The sequence below is a fragment of the Pinus tabuliformis genome, chromosome J, assembly GCF_031772625.1.
Source record: "Pinus tabuliformis cultivar Carrire ecotype Pingquan chromosome J, CPIR1, whole genome shotgun sequence".
Lineage (NCBI taxonomy): Eukaryota > Viridiplantae > Streptophyta > Pinopsida > Pinales > Pinaceae > Pinus > Pinus tabuliformis.
The window spans coordinates 1,363,615,606-1,363,630,827 of NC_142295.1; the positions used below are offsets into that span (position 1 = coordinate 1,363,615,606).

The window sequence follows — 15,222 nt, forward strand, 5'->3', positions numbered from 1 at the left end:
AGGAGCAAGAGCAGGTGACTCCACAAAATGATGGTTTGGATCCCTATAAAAATAACCCATTATGGAATCAATGTAAATTTGTTAATATAACATTCATATTAGGGAGCATCAGAAACTAGATTAAAGGCTCACCCTGAGAGCTTCCATGCCAAGTACAGGAATGGCTTCTCAAAGTTGTAGCTACTTTTTGTAGATATCTCATAGTACTGAAGATTCTTCTTTCTATGAAAAGCAACTTGCTTAGCTTTCACTTGCCTATTCTTCACATCAACCTTGTTTCCACAAAGAACAATAGGAATGTTCTCACACACCCTAAAATTCACAAAGATATTTAGCTAATCGGTTCAGGCAGTTGTGCCACCACACAATTAAGAACCTTCATTTCTACTTAGAGATCCAACCCCTCTGCAAAAGAGATACCTCAAAGATATTTGTGCCACGTTGGGACATTATTGTAAGTCAATCCTGCAGTAACATCAAACATGGTAACTTCACATTGCCCATGAATACTGCAACAAACAAAATCGCAATCAGTAAATAAGAAGGAAACAAATAAATAGAAGTGGAAAAACATGGAACCCTCGCCAATTCAATCAGGAAAATGCCAACAGAAATAGGAAAAGAAAACCAGTATTGATCAAAACAACCAATAACAAAGTCTGCCTATAAATTCAAAATTAAACTAAATTAAAATTCAAATAAATATAAGTGAAAAAATACAGAACCCTCGCCAATTCAACGAGGAAAATGCCAACAGAAGCAGGAAAAGCAAACCAGTATTGATCAAAACAACCAATAACATAGTCTATCTATAAATTCAAAATTAAATTAAATTAAAATTCAAAATAAAAAGACATAAATGAGTAAAACAGAGTGCTGATAAAAAGGAAACAAAAAAGGGCTCATAGTTGCTCCATTGTCATTGATATTTAGGTTAAAAGGTGTTGCTACCTAGCCCAAACTACATACATGTCAACACGGGAAAATAGAATTGATAAGTCAAAAGTTCTCTTGGGATCAATCCAAGTTTAAATCCATGTAGGACCTTTTTAAAAAAAAAGTTGAAAAGGCAGCCCAAAAGCTCAAATGTACAGTGCTCCAATCAACAGGTGTCTACTACACTTGCAGAGGATGACAAAAAACACTACTTTCGTAAAGTCCCAAGAGACTTGATTTCAAGTGAAAATCAAAATCAGTTTGGAAAAATACAGAAATGGGAAAATAATAAAACTAATTATTGACGTACCTTAACCACATTTTGTCATTAAACCTTACCTGACTGAGCTATAAAGTTGGATCATCATTTCATCCTTGGCTTTCTCAACTTGACAAAGCACCACAGCCTGCAAATCATCAAATCATCAATTCAAGTATCATGGACTGAATAAAGGCTGAGATTTTGTATGGTTGTATTGTGTTCTCATCCACATGGATGTCTTACTTTGGGAACATTTGCAGCAAGAGGCTAGAGGTCCCAATCCTGTGAAGAGCAATCTGCGTACGCCTAATTGATGTAGTGTCTGCGCCAATTGACATATAAAATATTTGTGAGTGTATATTTCCATGGCCACTGGTCATGTTGATATAGAAGTTTATGGATATATATTGTGTGCCAGTTTATTGATTTTCTAATGGTGTCACCACCCTTTATCACAGACTCAAGTAAAACATGCTGATATAATTTTTTTTTTGGATATATATTGTGTGTCAATTTATTGATTTTCTAATGATGTCACTACCCTTTATCATTTATCACAGACTCAGGTAAAACATACTGATATAAAAGTTTTTGAATATATATTGTGTACTAGTTTATTGATTTTCTAATGGTCTCACCACCCTTTATCAAAGACTCAAGTAAAATATGAGCCCCTTCATCACAGACTCAAGTAAAGCATGAGCCCCTTTACTTGAGTGCATGTACTTGAGTGCATGGTGAGTGATGAGACCACTACTCGAAACCTCGAACATCAAGAACATTAGTAAACTTGGGCACAACATATATCGAAAAAATAGTCTCAAATTTAAGCTTCAGGAAAACTCACGTAAGTTGTTGGCACAATGTTGAAATAAGATAGTCTATGAAATCATCGGGAGCATATTACCAGGAATCGGCCTCCACAGGGAGCAAATAATTGTTGATGTAGTCGTTGCTTTCGATGGACATTAAATAAATGGATTCACTAAAGAATTTCTCCACTTTGGCATGCCTGATTTTATTGGAAATAGACATATTGGTCCCTTGAAACAACTCTATTTGGCTCCACAAACAGAGTCATTGAATCTACATGAGCATACAGTCAATAGGTGAGAAAATGAAATTAACCAAAAAAAAAAAAAAAACCAGAGGAGTGAGTAATGTTGAGTATTTATTACAAAAAGATATCCTATTTCATTTAGAATGCCTCCACCACTCGAAGCATAGTTGACACCTTGTATCAACACGGTGTTGTCATCAGTGGATGGATCCAGGATCAGTGTCGGGATTGGAAAACTTGTTTTCTCAACTACAATATTAGCAATACCCAATCAAATCAATACCTCCAAAATGCCCAACATACAAATAAATATTCACAAGTTGAAACAAGTTGAATTATGGAAGCTGGGGGATGTAAGAAATACCAACTATATCACAAATGGTTCAACCATTGGTGTATCTGCTGGTAGGCATTCCGTTACCATAATCAATGCCATACCATGGATAATTGGACTTGGCTAGACTCTGTGGCAGGTGATTGTTGTTTCTAGCATCTGACAAAGAATCCTTGAATATAAAGGATACAGGTTTTATTTCTCTTTCTGCTTCACCTATGATAGTGTTTAACACCACCACCATCATGATTGCTATGAAACATGTACTCACTGCCTCAGTCACAAGCCTCTCCATTTCTCCCCTCATATACTCAAAATGCTCTGTTGCAATTGTTGTTGTGTTCGAATTACACGTTGCGATCCTCTGGTATTTATAATAAAAGGTGGTGATTTTAGTATCGCTGTCCGATATGTAGATTCAAGTATGAATATGACCAACAATAGACGAAAAGTGGAGGAGGAAGTATTAGAATGAAAAATCGTTAAGGTGTACTATTCAAAACAGCTTCCACATAACCACGGACCTGCATGAAAAGGGTGGCAGAGTAATCTTCATGAACTGCTGATATTTTTTAAATCGCGGGAAATCATCCCTGCCCCCTTCCTTATTCTGTGTCATATGGATAGGAGGTATAATTGTGTTTGCCACCTCAGATTGCCAATCTTTATGTAATGATCCACTACAAAAGGCTTTCGCTGCCTCTATAACAACCCACACCAACGCTGACGAAGCAGTCACATCAGATGGGATTTCCATATGTACTATAGAGAGGGACAAAGAAAGTACTAGAGATAGCTCGTCCTAAAAATGAATGACACACGTAGCTCATAAAGTTAGGAGGATAATAAAAGCTACAAGAAATATAGAGGGATCAGATATATGGATAGATATGGAAATGGTAGTGAGAAAATCCTATCAGATTCGGTTAAGTGGAAATTTTTGAAAGTTGAATATTTTCAGGGAAGTACATACAACCTTACGCACTGATGAGATATATATATGTGTCAGGGTATAAAAACCGATAGAGCTAATTAAAAATTTAAAATTAGCTGATGAAAGAGATCATGTCATAGCTAAAATGACAGTTAAGAAAGTCATCTGGAACATGCCAACCCATGTGTCACGAGTACCAAAACATGAAAACTCGAGTCCATACCATTCTAGAGAATTCTAGAGCAAGGAGTCGGAAAACCGAAACCTGACCGGAAATTAACCCCAGAAAAACTAGGAGACTTGTAAACCTAAGGACCCATCTCGAACCTTGAACCTAAGAGCTGTCCAAGTGAAACAAAAATGGAAAAGCCTTAGACTGTAGCAGGAAATATGCTGAAAAAAATACCATAGTATCATGGAAATCAGGAATAATCAAGACAACAAGATATACAGCTATAGCATATACACCAGGAATTCCCTATTCTACAGTGAGCATCAATGCATGGCCATGAAATAATGAAATGGTTTGTAAATATTGTGCATGGGAATTTTGAAACAAAGACTTCCTTAAATATCAGGTAAGAACTCTGCAATAGTAATTCTAACCGAACAAAAAACATTTTAGTTTTACCATATCAATTGTAAGGAGTAAGGAACCACTCAGACTGAAACTAAAAAACCATAGAGAGGATATGGAAAAAACTGAAATATACTAGCACAACTCATCAGATAGAGGAAGGAGAACTAATACCATACCTCTTTGCTCCGCGCGAGGCATTCATTGCAAAAAAGATAAGTTTGAACCATCAATACGGCCCACAAATCTAGACCCAACGAAGAATGCTCCTCTTCAATAGGAAATCTCAAAATCGAAATAAGACTGATACTCACTTAAACAGGGAAATAATGTTATCAAATACCCATCCGAAACATAATTAAGATGACCAGAACCATACTTTCTCCTGATATACTCCAAAGAGTAAGACAAAAAGAAAAGGTTCAATCCATGCTAAACATGGACGAGAAAAGAAACCCACTCAGGATAATGAGAAGAGGATTAAAACTAGCAAGCATATATAATCATGGAGACTCAAATCTATGGTCATGGGTGCGAGTAAGAAAAAAGGTGAAAATTCAATGAATGAAATGAAAATGTGAGAAAGTCCTACAATTGTCAGGCCATAACTAGTATGTGAGGTGCTAAAAAAGATCTAACCAATTTAGAATCATACCACGCATTAGGAAAAACAGAAAGGGAAAGGCCATACGGCAGACTAAAGATGGCCACGCGTAGCTACAGGGATAAAAACTAAGATCCACTTGTCTAGATAGGAAACATTAATGGTAGCCTAACTAGACCAAAATGATGTTATGAATCATGAAGACATCTTACCTGAAAAGAAAAAGACAAAAGTAGGGTAGCTGGATATAGGGAACGCCATGCGCAAAGACATGGGTCGTAGCCATAAATAAATTGCAGAGAGATATTCCGCATTCAAAGCCATGCGCAAGAGATGGTTCAAGGCATAAGGCCTCACACAGAGCAGCAAAGTTCTCATGTTGTGCTTCGACTTCCATTTTCACTCAAACAACTTTATCCATCGTTGTGAGCCATTGAAATCCTACAATTGAAGTCATAGAATTAGACAATGCGAATCTTTATTACAATATCTCCCACTTCCAAAACTCGCTCTGGTTAGTATTGGAGCTTTGTGAAAATTTCTTTAAATAGTCACAAATTAGTGCTCAGAAATAGAAAACTAGGTTTCCTTAGAGAAATCTTGGAATAGGGCTCAATATTAATATAAAAATATCCTTGGACTACCAATGAAATTACCTCAAAAAATACTAAAGATTCCTTGATTATGCCAGTGAGTTCAGCCATAATAGAATCTGAAATTATTCCATAGAGGTGATTCAAATTAGGCCTCAAAATAGTTAAAAAAACTCCACAAAAAACCTCAAGTATACTCCTCAGAAAATCCACAATAGCCTTAGATCAATCTTAATAGCTCACAATGAAATTCATCCTCATCCATAGGTGAATGTGACTATTCCTCACCTACTAGAATAGAGATAATTCTAGGATTGGATAAAATTTCAATGCACTCCAAGGAGATGTCAAGCTCAAATATAAAGTGGAGAAAGCTTCTAGAGGGGTGAACATCATCCTAACACATGGCGCCGACATAGACAAAATGAAACTTGAATTTTTAAATTTTGGAGCCAAAAAAATCATCCTTAAAAGCTGACATGGGATTCAAAGTATTTAATCAATAATCCCTTTAAAAAGTCTTTCTTTGTAAGTTAAAATTAACTAGGATGATCCTCAATAATCCCAATATTAATGTTAATCAACCATTTGAGAATAATTTCCATTAATTCACCACAACATCAAGTTGCCTTCATCAACTCATTTTGGGGATATTTACCATACTTTTGAGGCACTAAATTTGATCAAGCATATCTCGTCAAACATGAGGAGTTATGTGGCATTCCACCTACCATTGGAATCGACACAATGAGGAGAATCAAATGAAGATGGTCTTGGACCCAAAAACATTGATTCTTGCATCCAAATTCCTAAATGCAGAGTATCATGGCTACACTACAACGACTTGCTTTCTTCTCTTCCTTTTAGGGTTTCGTGACCATTGGGTATTCCTATCAATGTAATCCATAGATGGATATTAAGAGTGTTTCAAAGACTGAGGTTGGGATAAATGACAAAAACATTCAGCAATTGATTGCGTCAATTATTTTATTAAGCCATCTACATATGCTATAGTTCTAACTATATCCATCCATTTATGTTTAGACTGAGATAAGACAATAATATAATTGTGATCTCTATTTTCTAAAACATTTATATAACCTTTTTTTGTAGGCTAGAAGTGATGGGGGATTTTAACTATTGGCCTAATGCAAGGGGTGCCTTAACAGTGGACCCATTAACCATCAATCCAAAGCTGAGTGAGAAAAACGTTTCTATAACTTAATGTTGATAGATATTATTAATTTGTTGATTTTGTGTATAACCATATTTAGTCTTTAATGTGCCTATAGATAACTTTTAAGGAAACCCATTAGATACCTTTAATGTTAATCAACCATTTGAGAATAATTTCCATTAATTCACCACAACATCAAGTTGCCTTCATCAACTCATTTTGCGGATATTTACCATACTTTTGAAGCACTAAATTTGATCAAGCATATCTCATCAAACATGAAAAGTTATGTGGCATTCCACCTACCATTCGAATCAACACAATGAGGAGAATCAAATGAAGATGGTCTTGGACCCAAAACATTGATTCTTGCATCCAAATCTATCTCGATGGATAAAGCTCATTTTCCCAGCTTTTATCTTTTGGCCCTAGGATAGAGATACATTTTGATTGAATTAATAGAGATCTTTTTCAACCCTCTTTGGTAGGGAAAATCGAAGCCCTAATTCTCACAAGTCAAAGCCCTATGTCAGACACTATTCTCAGGCCTAGAGAAGCCTTTGCTAAGGATCTTTCACAAGAAATTAGGTGGCTATGTTTTGAGTCTCATTCAACCCTCTGTGGAATTTAATATAAAACTACTTTATTCCTTATAAATTTTTTCAGTGGCATCTTAATGAGTGTAGGAATGTGGTTTCATTTCAAACCTCCTAAGGCAAGTTCAGCCTATGTTTCAAATATTTTTGGGAGGGTCTTGTACTTCACTAAATATTCCTCTTCTCACTAAGGTGGGGCATCCATGTGTTCTCTTATGTTGGATTAGATATTGGAGTGATGTTACTTGAAAGGGTTTTTAAAGTTCTTTTTGAGGTTGGATCAAGGCCTAATCAGAGGTGGGTCTAATGATCATTTATTATAAAGGTCTTCTAAAGGGTTTCCTTAAAAATTATCTATAAACATTGTCAGTTGATGGAATTTTAACGAGTTGTCATTTAAAACTCCACAAATCTCAGGTTAGTATTGGAGCTTTTAACCTTATTACAATATGGCTCTCTAGAATTAGAATATGGGTCGATATTAAAGTCAAAATTCTCCCTTAACCCTTTAGCCAAAAATATGTCTCCTCAAATATCTCCAATAATATCATATGACGAGTAATAATATTTAGCTTGGAATTATCGCCCACCATGATCATCTAATAATTAATTGAAATAGGAGTAGACCCCAATTTAGGGATTGGGTGGATCATATGGTGGGACTATGCTAGTGGGAACTCTAAGTAAATGACTTGAAACCCCCTTGATTTTCTACCTTGATGGCATTGATCTCCCAAATTTCTTGTTGGATACACAAGTCCTGAAGACATGACAAGGAAGATGAGAGGAAGTTGACAAGGACATTAGGTTGTTGTAGAACATCATAAAGTGCATCCACATGGATGGACATGGAATGGGAATTAAGGTCATAAAGTCATAAAGGTCACAAAGGTGCATCAAAATATTTTTGGAGTGTCCCATAGGTAAATATACAATTCTTGTCTCGTATAAAATAAAATATACATTTATTGTGGTGATAGTATCCACAAGATTCTTGGAACTAGTGGTATAGTGTTTTGCAATGAATGAATAAGCAAGAAAAGGGGGAAGTATCTAACACATGTACACTCAAGGCTAGTCTACAATTGATGTTACATTGCCTTGGAATCTCCACCATATTTGGGTAACTCGAATTCTCCATGCACTAGATATTTTGGGTTGATTGATCAATTAACTAGATGATCACTGAGTTTGACTAAAGTCCCACTACAAAATTGGCCTTCCACTAGTATGGGCTCTGAAATGTTCCATGATAAGTGCTTATTCTTGGGGCTTGGTTTTCAGGGCAAAGTCCAACATTCACTCTAGACTAACTATGATCATCAATAACCACTTGGTGAATGCTAGTAGTCAACCAGTAAACCAACCACACAAGAATTTGAAACCAAATAGGTCAAAATGAAAATTAAGTATGTTAACGCAAGAGTTCAATAAGAACTTGAATTTAGTTACTCATGCCTACTAGGGAGATATTTCCATTAAAGGAAATCATAACACAAGAAACAACACAACAAAGTATAAGTGATTTGAATGATGATGTTACCAAATATGTAAGTGAAGGACTCGGAAATTTATAGTGATCATGGGAATGATAGATCTCAAACAAAGCATGATGATGTTGTTGGGGAGTGATATATCATTGTGGAGGGATGGATTTAGTTTCTAAAAGGGTCTCAACTCAATCTACCCAGTTGGATGGATTGTTTATCTCAGATACATTGAGATTGGTTAAATTCAGCTTATCGGGTTCATGAGGGTAGGAGAGGGAGGCGAAATAGAGATGGGAAGCTGAACAATCATCCAGAAGGAAAATATATGCCTACATTTAAAGGTAAAGGGAATGTTAGGGGGGTAATTTGATTCAAACAAAGGGTGAATTATGCTTCCTTGAATGGACATCATGAGATTGTGTTTAAGATTCACCATTCTGAAGTTGCGAGAAGACTAGAGTGTAAGCACAGGAGAGAAGCTAAACATATTGTGGGTTGTAAAGAGGTCCAAGAAGGCCCTTTCTAGTTCTTCCTCTTTTATATTGGAGACACAAGATTTAAGATTGTTTATAAGGTAGCAGTAAAGATGAGATGGATTGTCAAGCATATGCTGGCAGGGGTGTTGTTGGTCTGTCACAGTGGAATAAATGATCTAATGGATAAAATGAATGTCTACTGAAAAAGAAAATTTCAATGTTGAGGTGCAACTTGGGAGGGGTAGCTAATGGTTCCCTGTGCTAGGTCAAGTGCTTGCAATGGATTAAATATTAACTTCTATTGCAAAGTCTCATGAGGAATATGATTCTGCAATAATTGCACCCGAAGAATTGGAAGTCAAAGTCTAGGACTCATTATAAAGAAGCGGTTCAAACAATAACCACTAAGTTTTGAATGGGATCTAAAATTTGACTTTCTCAAAATTGAATGAAGTTGGAACCACTCTAAACCAACTCAAAACAATTAATGTTAATATTAAAAATTTAAGTAAAAGTTGACATTATGCTTATCTTTCCTTTTCAAAAAGGAAGGATAATGAGAATGTCCACTTTTACTTTAACTTTAAAAATTAAATATTACCATTAATTACTAGGGTTAGGTTTTGTAGGGCCCTCGAGTTAATAATTTTTTTTTTCCTTTTCAGTATTTTTTATTAAAAAATTATTATTTGGTGGTCATTAGCTATGTTGCACTACATTCTTCAAAATTGGTCAGTTTATTAGAGAACTAGTGAATTTGGTGTTTTAAGGTCAGTTCAATACAAGATCGACCTTAGCCAATCTGAACCACCAAACTAGACTGGTACAACTCTAAAACCATTGAGACCAACCAATTCCACTAGTTCTAGGCTAGTTCCAATAAGAGTTTTCCCTTCTCATCTTCCTCTAAGGTTGTTTTGTTGGATCCTTTCAGGAATGGTGCTTTGGAATGTGCCATAAACTGTAGAATTGTTTTGAGAACCTAAGATCATAAGTAGTTAAGCCTTGGCAAACAAAAAATTTAAGGACGTATTTGTTATAGACATTTTTGGGCAATGCAACCCCAAGCATAAAATGTCCATTTACCAAGGGCTCCTAAGTCCCTAAAAGTGTTGTTCTAACCCCTAAAGAAACAAGGTCAACTGATTACAGCTTCTCCCAGAAGTTCTCCATGAAAAACTGCTCAGAACTGGTCAAAACAGGATCATTTCAGCTGCTCCATAGGCAAAGTGCGTTGCATATCACCTAAGTACACTGTGTGGGTGCGTTGCATTTCAAAAATCCCTTCTATGGGGTGCGATGGGCAAGAAGTGACAAATGACAGTGTCAATCCGCGAGGTGGAGAGGCATGGAATCTTCCAGAAACTTCTCCTGTGACACTTGCCTCTCTGAATTCGACCAAGGATGAGTAAGAGATCATCAATCTCAAAGTGGAAGCAAGAACTATCAGAGGGAAGACACTAATCAAATCACAAGCTGACTCATCTCCCTTACAGATATCTATATATGGATCCCTCATCCCAGAGATCCAGAGGCTGGAATTTTGCATCTTGTAAGGAATTGTTGTTGGTTTCTTGAGGCAACATCATAGTGTTGGGTGATCTAAGCTTTGTATGAGGTGAAGAAGGGCTTACTTGCTGAGAGGATGATGCTGGATCAGAACAACTGGTTGTAACTCCCTTGGCTCTTTCTTGATTATCAATAAAAGCTATTCAAGTTTTTCTCCATACTCTTGTGTTATTTATGTTTTATGCATTTGTATGGTCAATTTACATCTGATCCTAGATTGTTTATGATTATAGATCCATGTTCTTGTATAGTGTTATGCTACTTTGATCCTACAGGTACTCTATGAAGCTGGGCGTACAAGGAAGCAAGTAGCAAAGGACTATCGGAAGAGAGAGGAATCGAACTAGGAGCTAAGCGCAAGACAGAGGTTGGTCTCCTGTGTTCTTCTCTCATCTATATTTCATAAAGGAAAAATGAAAGTAGCTTTACTTTGTTTGTTTCTAAGGTAGCTACCACACCTTAGTGGGATAAGCAGTTCTGTGTAGACACATATCCCTGTAACAAAATGGCGACTCCATTGGGGAGCGACTAGGTTGTTTGTTTATCTTCCTTGTTGTTTATTTTATAAACTTACAGACGGAGCTTGAAGTCGAGCTAGGTAGCTTTCGAACTGCATTTGCTCTGCAAATGCAAAGTAGATAAATGCTGCTTCAGTCAATCTCCAATTTTTGTTTATGAATTAAACAACTGATTTAAAAAATCTCTGATTGCCCTAGTGGTAGCTCTAGTAACCTCCTTAGATCTACCCCTAATTGTTGATTTACTGATTACCATTTTCTCGGCCAAAACCCATGAACTGAACTGCAAACTGTGACCCCGAACCCAAGCAAAGTCTCGTCTCTAGCCCAGCGTAGGCTCTGTTATGTGAATCTGAAATTCAGCGCACTTCCCGAGTGTAGTAGGTGCGCTGCATTTCAAGTTCACTGTGTTACAGGTGCGCTGATCAGACTAAGCATTGTTCCTTAGTTTTTGGTTTCTGTGTTCTTTCTTTTCAGTTCTATTCATGAATTTTGCTGCCTGTAGTCAGTATATCTCTATTTGAAAACCCTTTTCCTTGTTGTTATTCCGCCTCCAATGTGCAAAGAACTGCAAATGTTTTTGTGTATTTGTTGAGTCATTTTCAATTCTCCTTTGCAAAAAAGTGACGTAGTTGTATTGTCGTTTCTCGATTTGAAAGTGTCGTTTTCAGTCGTAGAAGAGAGTTTGATTGCTCTTGATAGTCGATTACCCTGTTACTATTGTATTTGGTCTGAATTAGTAGTTTTTATAGTGTCGAAAGCAAGTTTTCATTTCCAAATCGCAAAGTGTTGTCATTGTCTTCATTTTGATTTTGAAAAGAAACTTGTTAGTAATTATCGCTTGAAAAGTAATTCAGATTTGCGCATTAGCTTTCTTTTTATCATTCACATATTAAGAAGGCTAAAAACAAATACATGCATGTGCATTTGCATTTAGACTGTTTGATTGGTTTGATTTAGGACAGTGCATATAGTGTGTGCTCTTTGCTCTTTGTGAAAGAATACTGTCTCTCTTTCCTTAGTAGCTAGGATTTTCATTGCACAAAGAAGATAAAAGACTGTTTATCATCTCAGATTGCATTTTAGGAATTGTACATCTACATCACGCGGTGAACCTGAAAGGAAAATTTCTTAAGCAAGATCAACTATAAAATAAATTTAATGAATCTAACAATGCTTTGGAACCTAACGCACAACATCTAGAAGTCTAGGCTAGAGACGTATTCCAGCGTCGTAAAGCCTGGTAACTGTTGTTCTCACTGTTGGTTGGGTGATTCCTCCACTTTGAGACGATAAGTGCTAGTACAGACTTGTGCTCCCACGTACCATCGAGTATATTTTGGGAGACCACAATAGGCTTAATCCTTTATCCATAGGAAGCCTAGTCTGCCGCCCTATCGATCGCAATGCACTGAACACAGCATTCGGGAAGATTGACTGCCGTACCGTAAAAAGTATTCTGCAGTTTTGTGATTGGTTTGGTAATCCCTCTGCTTAGATTTCCAGAGCAGTCCCTTTCGTTCCTTTTTAGACTCTTTAACGGAAAAGGTCCATCTCAGCACTTGTCACTTCAGGCTCGTTAAAAATCGAAGGCGACTAGAGTCATCTTTTGTTTTTTCTCGACTCTTTAAAATTGAAAAAACAAGTTGTGTCAAAGCATCTAAAATTTATTTTAAACGGAATAATCGTCACCTTTCCCACGTTGGTCTTAGGTTGAAGAAAATGGAGTCCACCAACCAAGGAGTTCCCCTTGGAGGAAATCCTAGTCCCTTCTCCTCTTGGGGAGATGTTGGTGCACCCCATATGGCCACATTGTCGCTTCCAGGACTGACAATTGGCTTGCCCGTGTGGCTCTTCTCAACCTCTGTCGTTCAGAACACCGCAATTCCTGAACAATCGAGTCAACAACTAGATGAATCCAGAGTTACCCCCCAACCATCTACTTCCTCCAATTCTTCCTCTCCTCCTTCCTCTTCACTTGATGGGGCTGGTAAAGCCAAAAATCAAGTACCTGAGAAGAAGAAGGAAAAGAAGAAGAAAGAGAAGAAGAAGAGGGAGCCAAAAGCGAAAGGGGGCAACCAAGCGTCGTCTAGCGAAAATCCACACACTGCACCGACCAGGCCTAAATCGCCATGTGTCATTTGCAAAGGAGACCACTATCATCGAGATTGTCCCTACATCCCTCGGATCTTAAGGGACTGGTCTCCTCGTTTGCACAACCCGGTGTCGTCAACCTCTGATGATCATGTTGAAAACACACCGTCGACTAGTGAAAGTGAAGCCCCAGGACAAAAAGGAAAATATAGATTTCCTTGTAAACTGTGCGAAGGCAATCATGTCGTCCACCATTGTCCCTTCTTAGACGAGGCTAAAAGAGATTTGGACAATCGTCCGGTTTCACCGTTACGACTTCCTCCTGGATATAAAAAACTCTGGCCGAGTCCGTCACTAGTTGAAAATCCAGCCGACCCGCCCAGGTGGTCGGTCGAAGCATTTATCATTGAAGACAAACCATCTGAACCCATACCAGACGAAAGTCAAAAGGTCGAGGCGGCAGTTGACCCGATCTTGCCTTCAGAGGTTCCATCTTCAGATGATACAGTCACCAAAGAGAACAAGGATGACACCGTCCAAATTCTTTTCGTAAGCACAGACTCCGATGAACATGGGGGAAATTTACCCATTCCTTTACCGCAAGAGGGAAGTTCGTCAGAGTCATACCCGGCCGTCTATTCGGTCCCACCTCCAAGCAACCTAGTTGTTTCATTCGACTGGAATCAACTAGGCAGGCCCCGTTTACCGGCTAGTGTACCATTCCGAATTATTGCTCAAATATATAGAATGGTTATGGCCGGCACCATCATAGATGAAGGGGCTTTTGTGAGTATCCTTTCCTCAACTTCTTGGAAAGCGCTTGGTTCGCCATCGCTTTTGCCTGAGATGAGAAATCTAACAGGCTTTGACAAAGGAACCAGTCGACCGTTAGGGATCCTTCCCAATGTGCCCATAACATTGAGAGGGAAAACTGTTCAAATGAACGTAATGGTAGTCCAAGGACCCCTGGATTATAATCTACTCCTTGGACGAGACTATATTTATTGCATGGGAGCAATTGTCTCATCACTCTTTAGAGTAATGTGTTTTCCGCACAAAGGAAGAGTGGTCAAGCTCGTAGACCAGCTTTCATTTCCCGGATCACACATAGCAAATAGTCATATACCATCCCTGAATGGTCTTTTCACACAAGGAATGTCTCATCAATCCCCAGTCCGTCTACCTGATGAGCGCGAGTGATTCGGGGGATATGACTGAAACCCAGGGGGCATGCACCCTGGTCTGCTTCGGCAGGAGAACTTCGGGTATAGGGTAGGTTTCCGCGAGAGATATATGACTAGTTTATACTCCCGTCCGTGATTGGAAAAGGGGGTTAGACCAGAATAAGATTCCCTTGTCAAAGTTATGTGGGTGGAGGCGTCTGTGCCACTCACCTTTGTCTATTTCGGTAGACATCGCCGAAGAAGTGTTTTGTTTGCACTATGAGTAGAACAATCTTTGGTAACCTGAAAGAGGTAGACCTTTCCTGATAAAACAAATGTTTTGTTAGTTTGAATAAAAGGTGACCTTGAAACTCTGTTTTATACCTGGGGGCATGCAAACCTTTTGGTGTGCAAGTGAAGAGCGATCATTTATCTATTTTTTGGATTGGTCGTTTCCTAACTTGCATAAAGAAAGGATGTGGGGCAAAGATTTGAAAAAATGCCATTTTAAATGAGACATTCTTATTATACGACTGGATTAATCGAGCAGTTTTAGCACATAGTTCAAGCTCGTTAAGAAATAAAAATAAGTCATGAGCAAATGTTTCTCCCCGCGTTTAAGCTCATTAAAAAATGAACTATTTTCCGGTAAATAACCATCGTGAATGTAGTACTTCAGCCTTTAAAGCCTTGGTCATGTTCTCACCATCACATCCACTTTGTTTTGGCCGATCATTCACCTCCATTTGATTGTTTACCCCTTTTGAGGAACAACTGCGAAGAGTGACCCTATTAGCCATCCTTGTAACACTGCCGTGATTGGATAATTCCAAACCTTA

At 37.9% G+C, this 15,222-nt stretch overlaps 1 protein-coding gene across 1 annotated transcript; it reads right to left on the reverse strand.

Moving 5' to 3' along the window:
* Window positions 1–421: 421 nt before the first annotated feature.
* LOC149232462 (GDSL esterase/lipase At1g74460-like) lies at window positions 422–2,887 on the reverse strand. Its single transcript, XM_089381924.1, has 4 exons — window positions 2,647–2,887; window positions 2,377–2,507; window positions 1,276–1,343; window positions 422–509 (listed from the first exon to the last, which is right to left on the reverse strand). The coding sequence occupies exons 1-4, from the start codon at window positions 2,885–2,887 to the stop codon at window positions 422–424; spliced, it is 528 nt and encodes a 175-aa protein (XP_089238050.1).
* Between the last annotated feature and the right edge of the window lie 12,335 nt (window positions 2,888–15,222).